Genomic DNA, 14,000 nt, shown 5'->3' with positions numbered 1-14,000 from the left:
GCGTGAGCGTGTCAGCTGCGTGGCGTGTCCGTTTTTATTCCGGCTCCCATGTTAACAGGTTAGAGCTTGCACACTGCCTGCGTGATACGCACGTTTCAGGCAAGGCTCGAGCCGCACCGAAAACGCGTGCATGCTAGAAATAGAACCGACGCCTATTTTTCACGCGACATGCAAGCGTGTTGGAAACATTTCCAGGCAAAATAGAATAGGAAAAGATGTTTATATGTCATTTTGACACAAATGCATATGAATAAATGACATTTTAATGTTTGAAAGTCTCTAGGTTTTGACATAAATGCAGATATATAAATGCGCCGCTTCAGACATGTTTCTGGTGTGCAAAAAGACAGAAAACGCCACGCAGCTGCCACGCAGCCAGTGTGCAGCCGGCCTTAGGATGGCGATGCTATGAAATGTCTGGGGGATTGATTGCCCTTGGTAATGCTCCGGGATCAAACAAATAGTCAGAGTGTGTACTGATAACAGCCTTGTTGTGTGTTCTGAAGTGAAAGTCAGTACCTCGCGTCAGGATTTGTTATTCAAAATACTGCAAAGCAGCTGCTACTAAAAAATGAATAATTGGCATATATACGCAATGCAAACGAGATGTTTTGTTTGTGTCCAGGAAACAGATGATAACATCAGCCCCAGAATTACCAATGAGCTGTTTGATAACAAAGCAAACCAGATCCCGATGTCTGTTGTGTGCATTAGTGGGAATTTAAATCAAGACAAACGGCATGTCAGTGAAACACAGATTCTCCGCAAAGTGATAAACATACGTAATTAGACTGTAAGCAGCCCGATTAGCTTTTAGTCACAGAGGAAGAAGCCATCCCACACTGGCACAGGGAAGAGAAGAAGCTGTGTGACAATGGAGGGCAAAGGTGACTTCTGAACACTGCTGTTTTCAACTGGAGGAAGGACATTTAACCAACATGATACTGTATCTAAGACACTGAAGTTCAGCCTGACATGAGATAAACAGTACTGCAGTACCAACTTAACAAAACCATATCACACCGATTTAAAGAAAAACACATTTTAAATGTCCTTGTTTTCCTACCAGAATGTGTCTTGAACAGAAGCCAAACTGGTTATAATAATAATTATTAATAATTAAAGTTTTCTTGTAAAGAAACAAGTAATGTTTCCCTCCAGTGTTACTAAAGCACATGGTGTTTTGTCCTTAAGATAGATTGATAAATTAGATAGATAGATTTTTGTTGACCCCAAAAAATGGGAAATAACGGGGTTGCAGCAGCAAAATATCAGACACACAGCACACATACAGAGTATACATTAAATAATAGGAAACAATATACATGATATAATAATTGAATACTACACAAGCAATATTTAAAATATATACAAGGCCTGGAAAAACATGTCGGATGTTGTTAGGTCAGTAAAAAATCATAAAATAGTGAAAAATAAACCCCAAAATATTCACTTTGCTGTTATGTAAGACTGGTAAAAGAGTCAAAACTTCACAATGGATAAGCTAGAACCCTCAAATGTTTGGGATCGTTGATTGCCAATTGACTTACATGATTAATTGAATATCAAAATAGTTGCAAATACATTTACTATCGATCAACTAATCGATTAATCGACTAATTTTTTATTTTATTTTATTTAACCTTTATTTAACCAGGAAGAAACTCATTGAGATTAAAAATCTCTTTTTCAAGAGTGTCCTGGCCAAGGCAGGCAGCAGTACAACCACACATACATGCCAACACAAAATACACAAATCATTGCAGCTGTAGTTGAATGCATTTCCTTCCTTAATAAAATCTTAATTGCATGCTCTTTGGGGACTGGTTGGGTCTCTGTAAATTATATAGTGTGTTGTCGACCTACTCTATCGTAGTTGTACATTTGTACAAGACAATAAAGTGTTTTCTGATTTTCACAAATAAATGTCAAGTATGTGAAATATTTCCATCTTAGATGTACATAATAAATGCACAGCTGAGATGATGGGGCTTCAGCTAAGCACAACCATATTTTAGGCGCTTACCCCACTGCTAGTACCAGCTCTGCAACACAGAGCGACAGCAACAACAACAAAAAAACTGAACTACTTCATCAAAACTAAACACCAGCTTTAAGGTAATTTAGCTCAAATAAATCACATGGTCATTCTTCAGGGGAAGAACTCAGAAACACAAGCTGTAGTGTTGCCAACTCAGCCGCTTTCTCTTAAGATATGGTGACCTTTTTGTTTTTCAAACGGAAGCCTGGCAACAAATCTCGAGAGTTGTTTGGCCAACACGAGTCCCTTGAGATTAAGCCTGGCAAACTCGATTCCTTTTAAGGATTTGGGTCATTCTGAGTAATTCGCTAAACTGATCCGGGTTGTGCGAGTCACTTGAGTCAGTATTTTATGCTACGTCCAAGGCGAGCTTTTGATTTGGATAAAATGCCATGTTTTCATTTAGAATCTTTTAATTTTATTTGGGAAACGTTACATCCATAAATGTAAATGGTCTGAAAGAAATCCGAATATTCATGAATGACATGAAATCATATTTTGAAACTTTAATAGGACTGACAAATAAGAAAGCCATCTGGACTCTGAACATTTACAATGACTTACAACCTCTTTAATGTAAATTCCCTGCGCCCCTTTTTCATGTATGTATGTATGCATTTAATGTTTTCAATGTGTATGTGTATCTTTACTTGAAAAATAAAGTTTTTGAAGACGAAAGCAAGGGTGTTTCGCATTTTGCCGACCTAATTGCTTTTAACAAACTACATTTATACACCAAACCTACAGTAGGCCTAGATAGGCTACGTGCAGAACATTGTATGTTATTTCAGAAGTGAAAGAATGGCTTTTGTTGTGGATTTGCTTTACTCCGAGTGTGAGCACAAGGAGAGACTTCACACGCTCGTCTGAATCAGATCCACTCATATAGCCGGCTGATTCGTGTGAGAACTCATGAATCACAGACAACTCATGAATCACCGACAACTCATGAATCATCGACAACTCATGAATCACAGACAACTCATGAATCATCGACAACTCATGAATCATCGACAACTCATGAATCATCGACAACTCATGAATCATCGACAACTCATGAATCATCGACAACTCATGAATCATCGACAACTCATGAATCACAGACAACTCATGAATCACCGACAACTCATGAATCATCGACAACTCATGAATCATCGACAACTCATGAATCATCGACAACTCATGAATCACAGACAACTCATGAATCACCTACAACTCATGAATCACAGACAACTCATGAATCATCGACAACTCATGAATCACAGACAACTCATGAATCATCGACAACTCATGAATCATCGACAACTCATGAATCACCTACAACTCATGAATCACAGACAACTCATGAATCATCGACAACTCATGAATCACAGACAACTCATGAATCATCGACAACTCATGAATCATCGACAACTCATGAATCATCGACAACTCATGAATCACCTACAACTCATGAATAACCTACAACTTATGAATCACCGACAACTCACGATGGCTCGTGAGTTCTCGAGTGAATCCCACGGTCTGCGAGCTTCCGGCTCGGAGTCTGCAGGTCGGGAACTGTCTCTCTGCTCACTCAGGCGCTGGAGTTGGCTTGTGGAGTTGTGGTCGCCTACGAAATTGTAAGTTCTAAAGCTTTTGGCAGCTAAGATGGCTAGGACTAGTAGTAGCTAATGTTGCAAGAGGTTTGTGTGTGGCACTGTTATCATTTTAGATTGAATTGTAGAAGGACTCAACTGAACCGGGTTAATGATAGTAGAGACTCGCGACTCATGAGTCAATTTAAAGACTCGGGTGAAAGATCCGAGCGAGTCACAACTCAAACAGGTTTATTTGAGATGTGGCTACCTGTGATACCTAACGACCAATCAATGATCCCCGTTGTTTGTCTGGGAAACTCCTCCTTTGTTTTTATTCTAAATTATTTAGGTGTGTGGATCCTCTGTATTCTTGACACAGTCTGTACAACAGTTTTTGAAACCAGTAGTAAATTGTATTGATGAGATGATTACAACATGAGAAATAATAAATATATAATAATAGGCAGTTCTGTTTAACTTCTAACTTTAACCATCTTCTTTTTTTTTATCTTGCATAAATCGTTAGGTTTTGACATCAGATTAGCCTGTGATGTAATCTACCAACATCTGGTGACTTTTGAGCAGGGTTTTACTGCTTGGCATTAAAAATAGATTGCAACACTGGTCCTGGGGGCTGAGTGGTCTAAAGCCAGCACCATGTAGCCTAAATGTCCCGTCCGCTGTATAAACCCAGTGTCAGAGACCCAATCACATGACCCCTACTCTGTCTCCACTTTGAAGTCTTTATTGAGCAGAAAATAAAATGTTCTATGAATACCATTTCTCTTTCCTGAAGCATAATAAGACACATCAGCTGACTGTTGAATGTTAAAGAGTAAAACACAGTCAGGGACAGCTTATGATTTCCACTATTAAATGGATCTATAGACTGTTTTGTTTTTTTAACAATTAGTTTCAAAGTTATATAAATCTAGGTAACGAACATCAATTGCTTTTTTTTAAAGATAATTTTTTGGGGCATTTTAGGCCTTTTATTTTTATAGAACAGCCGAAGACATGAAAGGGGAGAGAGACGGGGGAATGACATGCAGCAGGTCGGAGTCCAACGCGCAGCCGCTGTGTCGAGGAGTAAACCTCTATATATGGGCACGCGCTCTACCAGGTGAGCTACCCGGGCACCCAACAATTGTTTTTAAAGAAATGTGTCGAGGATCAAAATCTTGTTTACTGGATCGGATAGTTCCTGTTCGAAATCATAGTTCTCTCATTTTAAATCAGCATTTTGTTCAGGCCGGATTGTTGTATAGTTGTATGTCTTTCAACAACATTCAAAGTGAGACCCAGTAACTTTTGGAAGATGAAATAACACCTTATTCCTCTTACAGTGTAATAAATAAATAATAAATGTTAATTTATAGGAGAGTTTCATGTAATTCAATGCATGCTCACACTTACTGAGTCAGATGTTGTATCAGCGTTAGTGTCCAAAAACTTCAAACGATACCCAGCCCTATCAATAAGATGGTGTGGGACTTCAGTTTACTTAAAATTAGGGTTGCACGATATTGACAAAATGTTATATTGCGACATTGATTATGAATATTGCGATATCAATATTAATTTCGATATTTTTAAACATATGTAAAATTATGAAAGTTATGGGGAAAATAATTAGATTCATAACAAATTAAACAAGTTTTATTTCAACTGACATTTGTCATATTGGACTGGTCCAACATGAATAAATCAATAAGGACCATGTCTACAGAACAGGACATGTTCTACTGGTTGGACAGTATAAAATATATAAAGAGAACAGGACATGTTCTACTGGTTGGACAGTATAAAATATATAAAGAGAACAGGACATGTTCTACTGGTTGGACAGTATAAAATATATAAAGAGAACAGGACATGTTCTACTGGTTGGACAGTATAAAATATATAAAGAGAACAGGACATGTTCTACTGGTTGGACAGTATAAAATATATAAAGAGAACAGGACATGTTTTACTGGTTGGACAGTGTAAAATATATAAAGAGAACAGGACATGTTTTACTGGTTGGACAGTATAAAAATATATAAGAGAACAGGACATGTTTTACTGGTTGGACAGTATAAAATATATAAAGAGAACAGGACATGTTCTACTGGTTGGACAGTATAAAATATATAAAGAGAACAGGACATGTTCTACTGGTTGGACAGTATAAAATATATAAAGAGAACAGGACATGTTCTACTGGTTGGACAGTATAAAATATATAAAGAGAACAGGACATGTTTTACTGGTTGGACAGTATAAAATATATAAAGAGAACAGGACATGTTCTACTGGTTGGACAGTATAAAATATATAAAGAGAACAGGACATGTTTTACTGGTTGGACAGTATAAAATATATAAAGAGAACAGGACATGTTCTACTGGTTGGACAGTATAAAATATATAAAGAGAACAGGACATGTTTTACAGCAATTATGTTGAAAGTTTTTTGACTAAAATATATAAAGAGAACAGGACATGTTTTACTGGTTGGACAGTATAAAATATATAAAAGAGAACAGGACATGTTTTACTGGTTGGACAGTATAAAATATATAAAGAGAACAGGACATGTTCTACTGGTTGGACAGTATAAAATATATAAAGAGAACAGGACATGTTCTACTGGTTGGACAGTATAAAATATATAAAGAGAACAGGACATGTTTTACTGGTTGGACAGTATAAAATATATAAAGAGAACCGGACATGTTCTACTGGTTGGACAGTATAAAATATATAAAGAGAACAGGACATGTTCTACTGGTTGGACAGTATAAAATATATAAAGAGAACAGGACATGTTTTACTGGTTGGACAGTATAAAATATATAAAGAGAACAGGACATGTTCTACTGGTTGGACAGTATAAAATATATAAAGAGAACAGGACATGTTCTACTGGTTGGACAGTATAAAATATATAAAGAGAACAGGACATGTTTTACTGGTTGGACAGTATAAAATATATAAAGAGAACAGGACATGTTTTACTGGTTGGACAGTGTAAAATATATAAAGAGAACAGGACATGTTCTACTGGTTGGACAGTATAAAATAAATCAATAAAGAGAACAGGACATGTTCTACTGGTTGGACAGTATAAAATATATAAAGAGAACAGGACATGTTCTACTGGTTGGACAGTATAAAATAAATCAATAAAGAGAACAGGACACAACTTTTCTTTCTCTTCTCTGATTCGTTTTGTTGTCTCTATCTATTTCTTCACTACATTGTCACTCTGTCGAAATATGCACACACAGTGGTACGCTCCATAGGGTTTGTCACGTAGTGGACCCGTGCGCTGACGTGCACTAACATGTGCAAGTGGCACGGTAACTGGCCAATGAAACTGGATCATTACAGTATAGTGTTTCAAGCGGGCTCTAAACTACTGAACAACTAAGCCACACAGCCAACGGACGGGACGCATCGCTCCACAAAATAAACCAAATATTGCATACTTACCACGACACTTTAGATATAATAGTGCGCAACGTGATATAGCTATAACGATATTGAGTCAATATACTGTATCATGCAGCTCTACTAAAAATCTGATCAAATCTGTAAAAAACAAACAAACAGAAGAAGCGCCATGGATTATCTTGCTGGATTACTCCCTTGTCTATTAATCACAAAGTTTACAACGCTGCTTGTCTCGAGCTCTCAAAAGAGTCTTGAAAACTTTCATTGAACATTTTATGAATATATGTCGAGGACAGTCATCCGTGAGAAACACTGCAAACTGCGTCAATCCCAACCAAGTCAGCAGCTATGCATTTGCTCACACAAACAGAATTAGTCGTGAGGCAACAAACCGATCAAAAGAAATACGTCAAGAGAAAATTACAAACTAATAGATTTACTGGTTGGTATCTATAGGGCGTTACTAAGTGGTACTTTTTTTCCTCGCTGTCATGACGTCTGTCGCATTCCTTTAAATGTACCACTTACTGTATGAACCTACAGCTGCTATTTTTCTACAAACAAACAGATCAAATCAGTGTCAGTTTGGCTGGTTTCAGATGTGTTGGTCATATGAAGTGCCCCCAAATAAATGGCCTAAGAAAATACATAGAAATGTTCTGTAAATTGCGGTATACACAATACACATAACACCTGGGATGAATATTACAGAGATTTCCCTGCCATTATAAGGTTTAGGTGCGGCACCCGAGGCATGTTGGGCAGCACCTTAGCCAAATTAATGTCACTAAAAGACTTTTCTCAGATCTGATGACATATAGATGGACTTCTTTAGCAAGTTTTGTCTTTAAGCTTTTTGAGTGTTATTTATTTATTATCAGCTCTGGCTTTTCCAACATTTTAGACACACATATGGTGGTAATTATGGTCCAAGATGATGTGAAAAAGAGACGCAAAACTACCACAATGAGACGCAAAGCGACGACCAAGAGACGCCAAATGACCACAGAGACCCAACACAACCTCCAAAGAAAACAAAAATGACCAAAAAGAGACACACAGGACTACAAAAAGATGCCAAATCCCACAAAGAGACAAGGTCCCACGAAGAGACTCAAAATGTATGGGGGAAATTGCATTTATTTTATGGAAAACTTAACTTTTTCCTGAGGAAGGATGCCTAAACCCCCCGCCAAATAAGACTTCCACAAAGCCAGGGGAAACACCGTTTTATATTTGAATCTTTAGTAAGCGTTGTCCTTTCTTAATCATCTTTTTGAAGAGAATATTAACTGTAAATGAAAAATATAGATCACATATTTCTTTTTTTTAACCCAAAAATTGTGTTTTTTTAGCCATGAGTAGTGTCTGCAGGTCTACCTTTCAGGGTGCAGGTACAGCCTCCACCAATCAAAGGGCTAGGACAGTTAGCTAGCTGAACTGAAACCATAAAAGTGGAGGGAACAAAGACAAGATACTCTGTTGGGTATGAACATGTCTCTGTACACTGGAAGTGACACAAAAACTCAAGACTGAAAATCGACTCCTGGGGCATCATTACAGAAACTTGTCTTACTTAAACTCATCAACCTCAGTTCCGGATGACATTAAGGATTTTTGGTATTACAAAAACACGTTTGCTAACTACCTTTAGGAAAATATCTTATCTTAGGATAGGAATTTACTGTCATGTGACATAATTTCGTAGGATATCATAAGAATTATTGTGCATAAGTTTTTTGACGATATCATCCGAGCCCTTTCCTGAGAATGCGTTGTAGGTCTGTATGGTAATGACAATGAAGATGTGGGACAGCATGAACACCCAAATATAATGATTGAAAGGCTACTCAAACCATATGATGACGCTTTAAATGTCCCAGGCAATTAACTGGGAATCAACTGCCAAGACAATTAATTTGAAAATTGATTAACGTCCAGCTTAGGGTTAGGTTTAGCAAGCAACCTAGCCAGTGACAAGTGAGAGCCGTTGATATTATAACTTATCCATCTCCAGTAGCTTACCGGTACATGCTAATCAAAGATACAGGCATGACAGGACGAGTTTGGATTGAAGAATCAAATTTATTGTTATAGTTAGGATTTCTTAAGTTAAGAGAAGATAGGAGGTCTGATATAGCACAGTAAAAAGACATGAGTTTAGGAATTGCTTCTGCAACTTGAGTTAAGATAGGACAAGCAGTTAAGATTCTGTAAGTGAGTAAGTGAGTGAGCACTCCCAGAGAAAGATGGATTCTTCAAAATGAAACCTGTTGCCTCTTTGATCCCTTTGTGTGCAACACTGGTGTCACACGACATGATTTTTGGTCATTGAAGTTACTCAGAGAGAGAATTCCATGAAAGAAGAGACAGAAAGGTCTTTGTCTTGGGCTGAAGTAGCCTATATTAAGTTGTAGTACAGTACAGAAAAGCAGATGGCTGTCAAGCTACTTTGAGGCCACTGTATTCGATTTTGAAGGCAAACTGAAATAAACTGGCTTTGAAAAATAGACATTGCTAATGCAAACTATAGGCAAATTGTAGTTAAAGGAGTACTTCAGCGATTTAGTATTGCACTCTCGTATAGTTAAGCGACTGACAAGAGACAGATGAAAAAAGAATGGTCAAACAGGAGTTGAGATATTAACAGAATGTTAGATGTAAACAAAAGCAAAGGTACAAGAACTTTGCCTAGATAAAACAAAAGAGAGAGACTATCTAATCAAAGAGTAAGAGAACAATAATATGAATTGGACCTTCAATATTTGGGGGTTTTCAATTCTAATGTATTTTCTAACAGAAGGCTTTTTTAAAGGGTCGTCCTGAAAACATTAAAAGATAAATAAATATCTATTAAAGAGCTACTCCAATTTGAATTAATTTGTTATATAAAGTCAAATTCAGGGTTCAAGAACAACATGTTGATGTTAGCATTAGTGATGTTATTAGACTGTTTAGACTTTATTCCAAAACATGGTTATCCATTAAAAAAAAACTCACTGTTTCAGTCTCAACTATGGGTCAAGCTCCACTAGATCCTGCCAGTGGTGGAATACTTAAGTATAATTTAGAGATACTTGTAATTTATTGAGTATTTCCATGTTATGCTACTTTTTATTTCTATTCCTGCTTTACTAGTTACTTTGCAGATTTAGATTCATGAAACAAGATGTAAATTAACTAATACATGGTACTATATTATTATAGGTTAAGATGCCCAGTATATAAAGTTAAAAAATAAAATTAGCACCACCTTTACCAGCATTAAAGTGATGTACCGATTAATGCATCACTAATTAAGAGTACTTTAACTGCTGGTACTTTAAGTATATTTAATGCATATACTTTTGTGCTTTTATACTTAAAGAGATATTTTGCTGATTTGAATTCAGCTCTGTGTCATCTTTGTGTGGGCAGTGTGTGCAGATGAACGGGTGTGGCTTTCCTCCGCGGCCGCAGCACACGGAGCAGAGCAGTGGAGGTCTGCCGAGATCCGCTGGATGACGCTGAACGCATCACGAGGTCCGCTGAGATCTCGACAGACCTCGGCTGCTCCCAGCTCCATGCACTGGCCACACAAAGATGACACCGAGCGGGATTCAAATCGGCAAAGCATCCCTTTAAGAACGACTTTGAATGCAGGACTTGTAACATAATATGTTTAAACTGTAGTATTGCTACTTTTACTAAAGATCTCAACACTACTTCCACCACTGGATCCTACAATTTCAACAATGCAACGTAATGATGCCCACTTCTTTCAAAACCCTCCCCTTCAGTTTGTAGCAGGCTTTTAGTTAATATTGTAAATCTCAAGCCTCAACCAACATAAACCTGATGGTATCCAGTAAGCAGAGTTATTTTTGTATCTTTTTGAAAGCTGTAAAATCTTTGGAGTGCCCCTTTAATAAGCTGAAACGTATATAATACAGTATAGTACTGTCTTTTAAATTGAATAGAATGGCTTCATCTTCTGAAGATTTATGTTGGATGTGCTTGCGCATGATGACCAGTTAATTTACAAGATTATTAGCTGGCTTCATCTGGCTGCATATATCTCTGCATTGCCTTGAAGGGTTATTTTTGCATACTAGCAAATGTGTCTCTTTTACACCTGAATCAAACAAGGTCCAGTTTGTCTGTCCAGTTGGCTAAGGCAATAATGATGATCATATAACACTTTTTGTTCCCCAATGGTAAAAGAACATCTTGTCTTGGCCCCAGAGAAGTCAGAGGTCAAGGCCTGTCTGGTGCTGGGAGATATGGTGCCTTGCTTATGGGCACTTAAGCTGGGCAGATGGGTGCCAACACAGAGGCTTGATTCATGGCCGTACGAGCACAATAATCGAGCAGATAAGCTCGCAGTGAGAGATCATGACACTCATCTTCTCATGTCCTTATGCAGACGGCATAAGGATTATGTTGGCAACAAGTCACCACAACCTTTGTCTCCTGTTTAGAATAACAATAACAAAGGGCTCTGATGATGCTTCCATTGTTCACAATAAGATGCCTGTTTAAAATGTATACTGTAATAAAGAGTGTTATCATGCACAAGAGCCATATAGCACAGATTTTATCGGTGTTTGAAAGATGTAACATTTGCGCTGGTAGCTACATTTTAGACATTTAGCTGACCTATAAACCTGGAGTGACATAACAGGATCTTAGGGGCCTACAGCTATCAATCATAAGTTCATAGACTGCATAGCAAATAAAGGCCGTTTTGACAGAAGGGCTTAAACCCTAATATAATAATATAATTGCAATTATGTGCAAGTGCTTTGGCTCAACATCCTGTTTCGCAAACGACAGGACGATGCTGAAACATCAGCAAGGGAAACCCGATGTGTCGCCGCAGTCACATTTCACAGTTGCAGCCCCTTCCGGACCTCATACTTCGCGTTTCATGTAGGATAATCGGAGCCAGGCCAAAGTCATTTAAATCAGGCAATTTTACGCGCCCTTTAATTACAACTGTGTCCGTGCACAGTACACAATACTGTCTACGTTTTACAAGTCTCTAGCACCCACTCTTTAATTCGGCATACACTCATGAACAGAGCTTTATTTTAATCAATATTAAACTATATCTGGCTAACATGGCATCCCCGCTGCCTTTTGTTTTTACCGAGCCTTAACGTCACTGTGAATGTGGATAGCGTGTTACAACAGTTGTTATTGACAGTTTATTGCAAACACTGACAACAAGGAAGGCAGAGATTGTATCGCAATAAAGCCATTTACTAAAACACTGTCCACGCCGAATTGGCCACTGTTTGCTAAAGAGTTAGCCAAGTCGTTAGATATGTCAAAGCACGTATCTATGTTCACTATTAAGCCAGAAAACTTTAAATTTCTGAAGTTGAAAATGGAGTTCGGTGGGTCGTTCTATCCACTCGAGAGAACGGCGCGTATTAATATCCTGTTCGTATTTAACCGCATCAACAAAAGGTTTAATCACCGGCTAAGATGAAGCGCAGTAACAGTTTATATCACTAATGTCCGGGGGGCATCCCTCCTGCCGGTGGACTGCTGCCTTGTCGGTAAGGTGCCGGGGGAGATGAGCTGTCAAACCGCCATCTCCATCCTTACCTTCCCGTGCTTTCAGCAGCACCGTGTTGGCCACGATATTCTCCAGCTCCATGTTAATGATGTCTGGGGTTACAGCAGACGGAGCTCCTGGTCCCAACCGGCGGCTTCAATCTCAGTTTGTCCTCCCTAAACAACCGTCCACCACCTCCTCCCACCGCCCAGCCAAGGAGGTCAAATTCAACCCTCCGTTTCTGCTTTCGCACAGTCCTGTCCGGTAACAGTCCGCACCCCTCCTCTCCTCGTTCTCCTCCTCTTTCTCCTCCTCCTTCCTCAGTCTCTCCGCCCCGTAGCTGCTGTCAGAAAGGAGGAAGAAACACACTCTTTATTAAATTGCTGTTTAATAAAAAAACTAAATTTTAAACACAGAACATGACGCAGATATCACAGACAGACCTCTCACTCTGCTCTGTTCCTGCCTCGTTTTTTAAGCGTCCTGCTATAGTGAGGATTAGGCTACAGAAGCTAAAACATAAATCTGTATCTTTTAGGTTAGAGTGCTGGATAGTAGACTAATTATAATCTGTTCATTATTAAAGTGTTTTAATTATCAATGCACAACAAAAGCAGCCTTTGTGACTGAAAAGCCTGGGTCTCACGCCTCATGCATGCTCCCTCCAACAATGCTAACGTTAATTAGCCTAAATGTGTACAAAAGAAAATCACAAGGGAGGCCTACAAAAACTAAAATAAGAATCTAAGACATAGCCTACAATAGTGCAACTTAAAGTATAGGGATAACATATAACATAATAAATGTTAAATAAGTCATATAACTTTGTGAAAGACAGTTATTGCTAATTAATAAGCACATTTTTTTAGCACCTACCTTGGCTAAAAATGGGCTACCATTGCTAGATACAGCTTCGTAATTGCCCAAAACCTGCTTTTCAATGTACATGCCATTTTTGTTGCAGTATTTTTTAAATTTTTGTTTTTACATTTTAAAGACAAAAATGATAAATCAGGTATTCCTTCAAAACTGGACTACAGTCCTTGTAGCATCCACTTGATTTTTAGAGATATTTCAGAAATTACCACAACGTTGTACCTATGATTCCTGTCGTGGATGTGATTAATATGTCCAGAAAACAAATGTTACATTTTTATTTATCACTTATAATAATGTGAGATTATTTCTGATATATTTCTGATCATCCCACGAGGTTCCAGGATGAGGTTGGCAGCAAACATCACACACGGTTGAATCCATGTGACTTCCATGTTTGAAGTGCTAATTATCTAAAAAAAATATCCCCAACAGCTACATTTGTATTTCACAATGGCGTACGTCACAATATTTGAATAAAATCCAATTCCTCAGAAAAGGCTTTGGTGTCCCAGGGA

At 38.1% G+C, this 14,000-nt stretch overlaps 1 protein-coding gene across 1 annotated transcript in view; it reads right to left on the bottom strand.

Annotated features, from left to right (window-relative positions):
• grk6 (G protein-coupled receptor kinase 6) overlaps positions 1–12,895 on the bottom strand; it is an 80,864-nt gene extending 67,969 nt beyond the window's left edge. Inside the window, exon 1 of the mRNA XM_039777849.1 lies at positions 12,657–12,895. Coding sequence (XP_039633783.1) covers positions 12,657–12,708 — 52 coding nt within the window. The 5' untranslated portion in view covers positions 12,709–12,895. The remainder of the gene's footprint in view (positions 1–12,656) is intronic.
• Positions 12,896–14,000: the final 1,105 nt, after the last annotated feature.

The sequence above is a fragment of the Perca fluviatilis genome, chromosome 16, assembly GCF_010015445.1.
Source record: "Perca fluviatilis chromosome 16, GENO_Pfluv_1.0, whole genome shotgun sequence".
In the NCBI taxonomy this organism is placed as follows: domain Eukaryota; kingdom Metazoa; phylum Chordata; class Actinopteri; order Perciformes; family Percidae; genus Perca; species Perca fluviatilis.
This window is presented reverse-complemented; position numbering and strand designations above follow the sequence as displayed.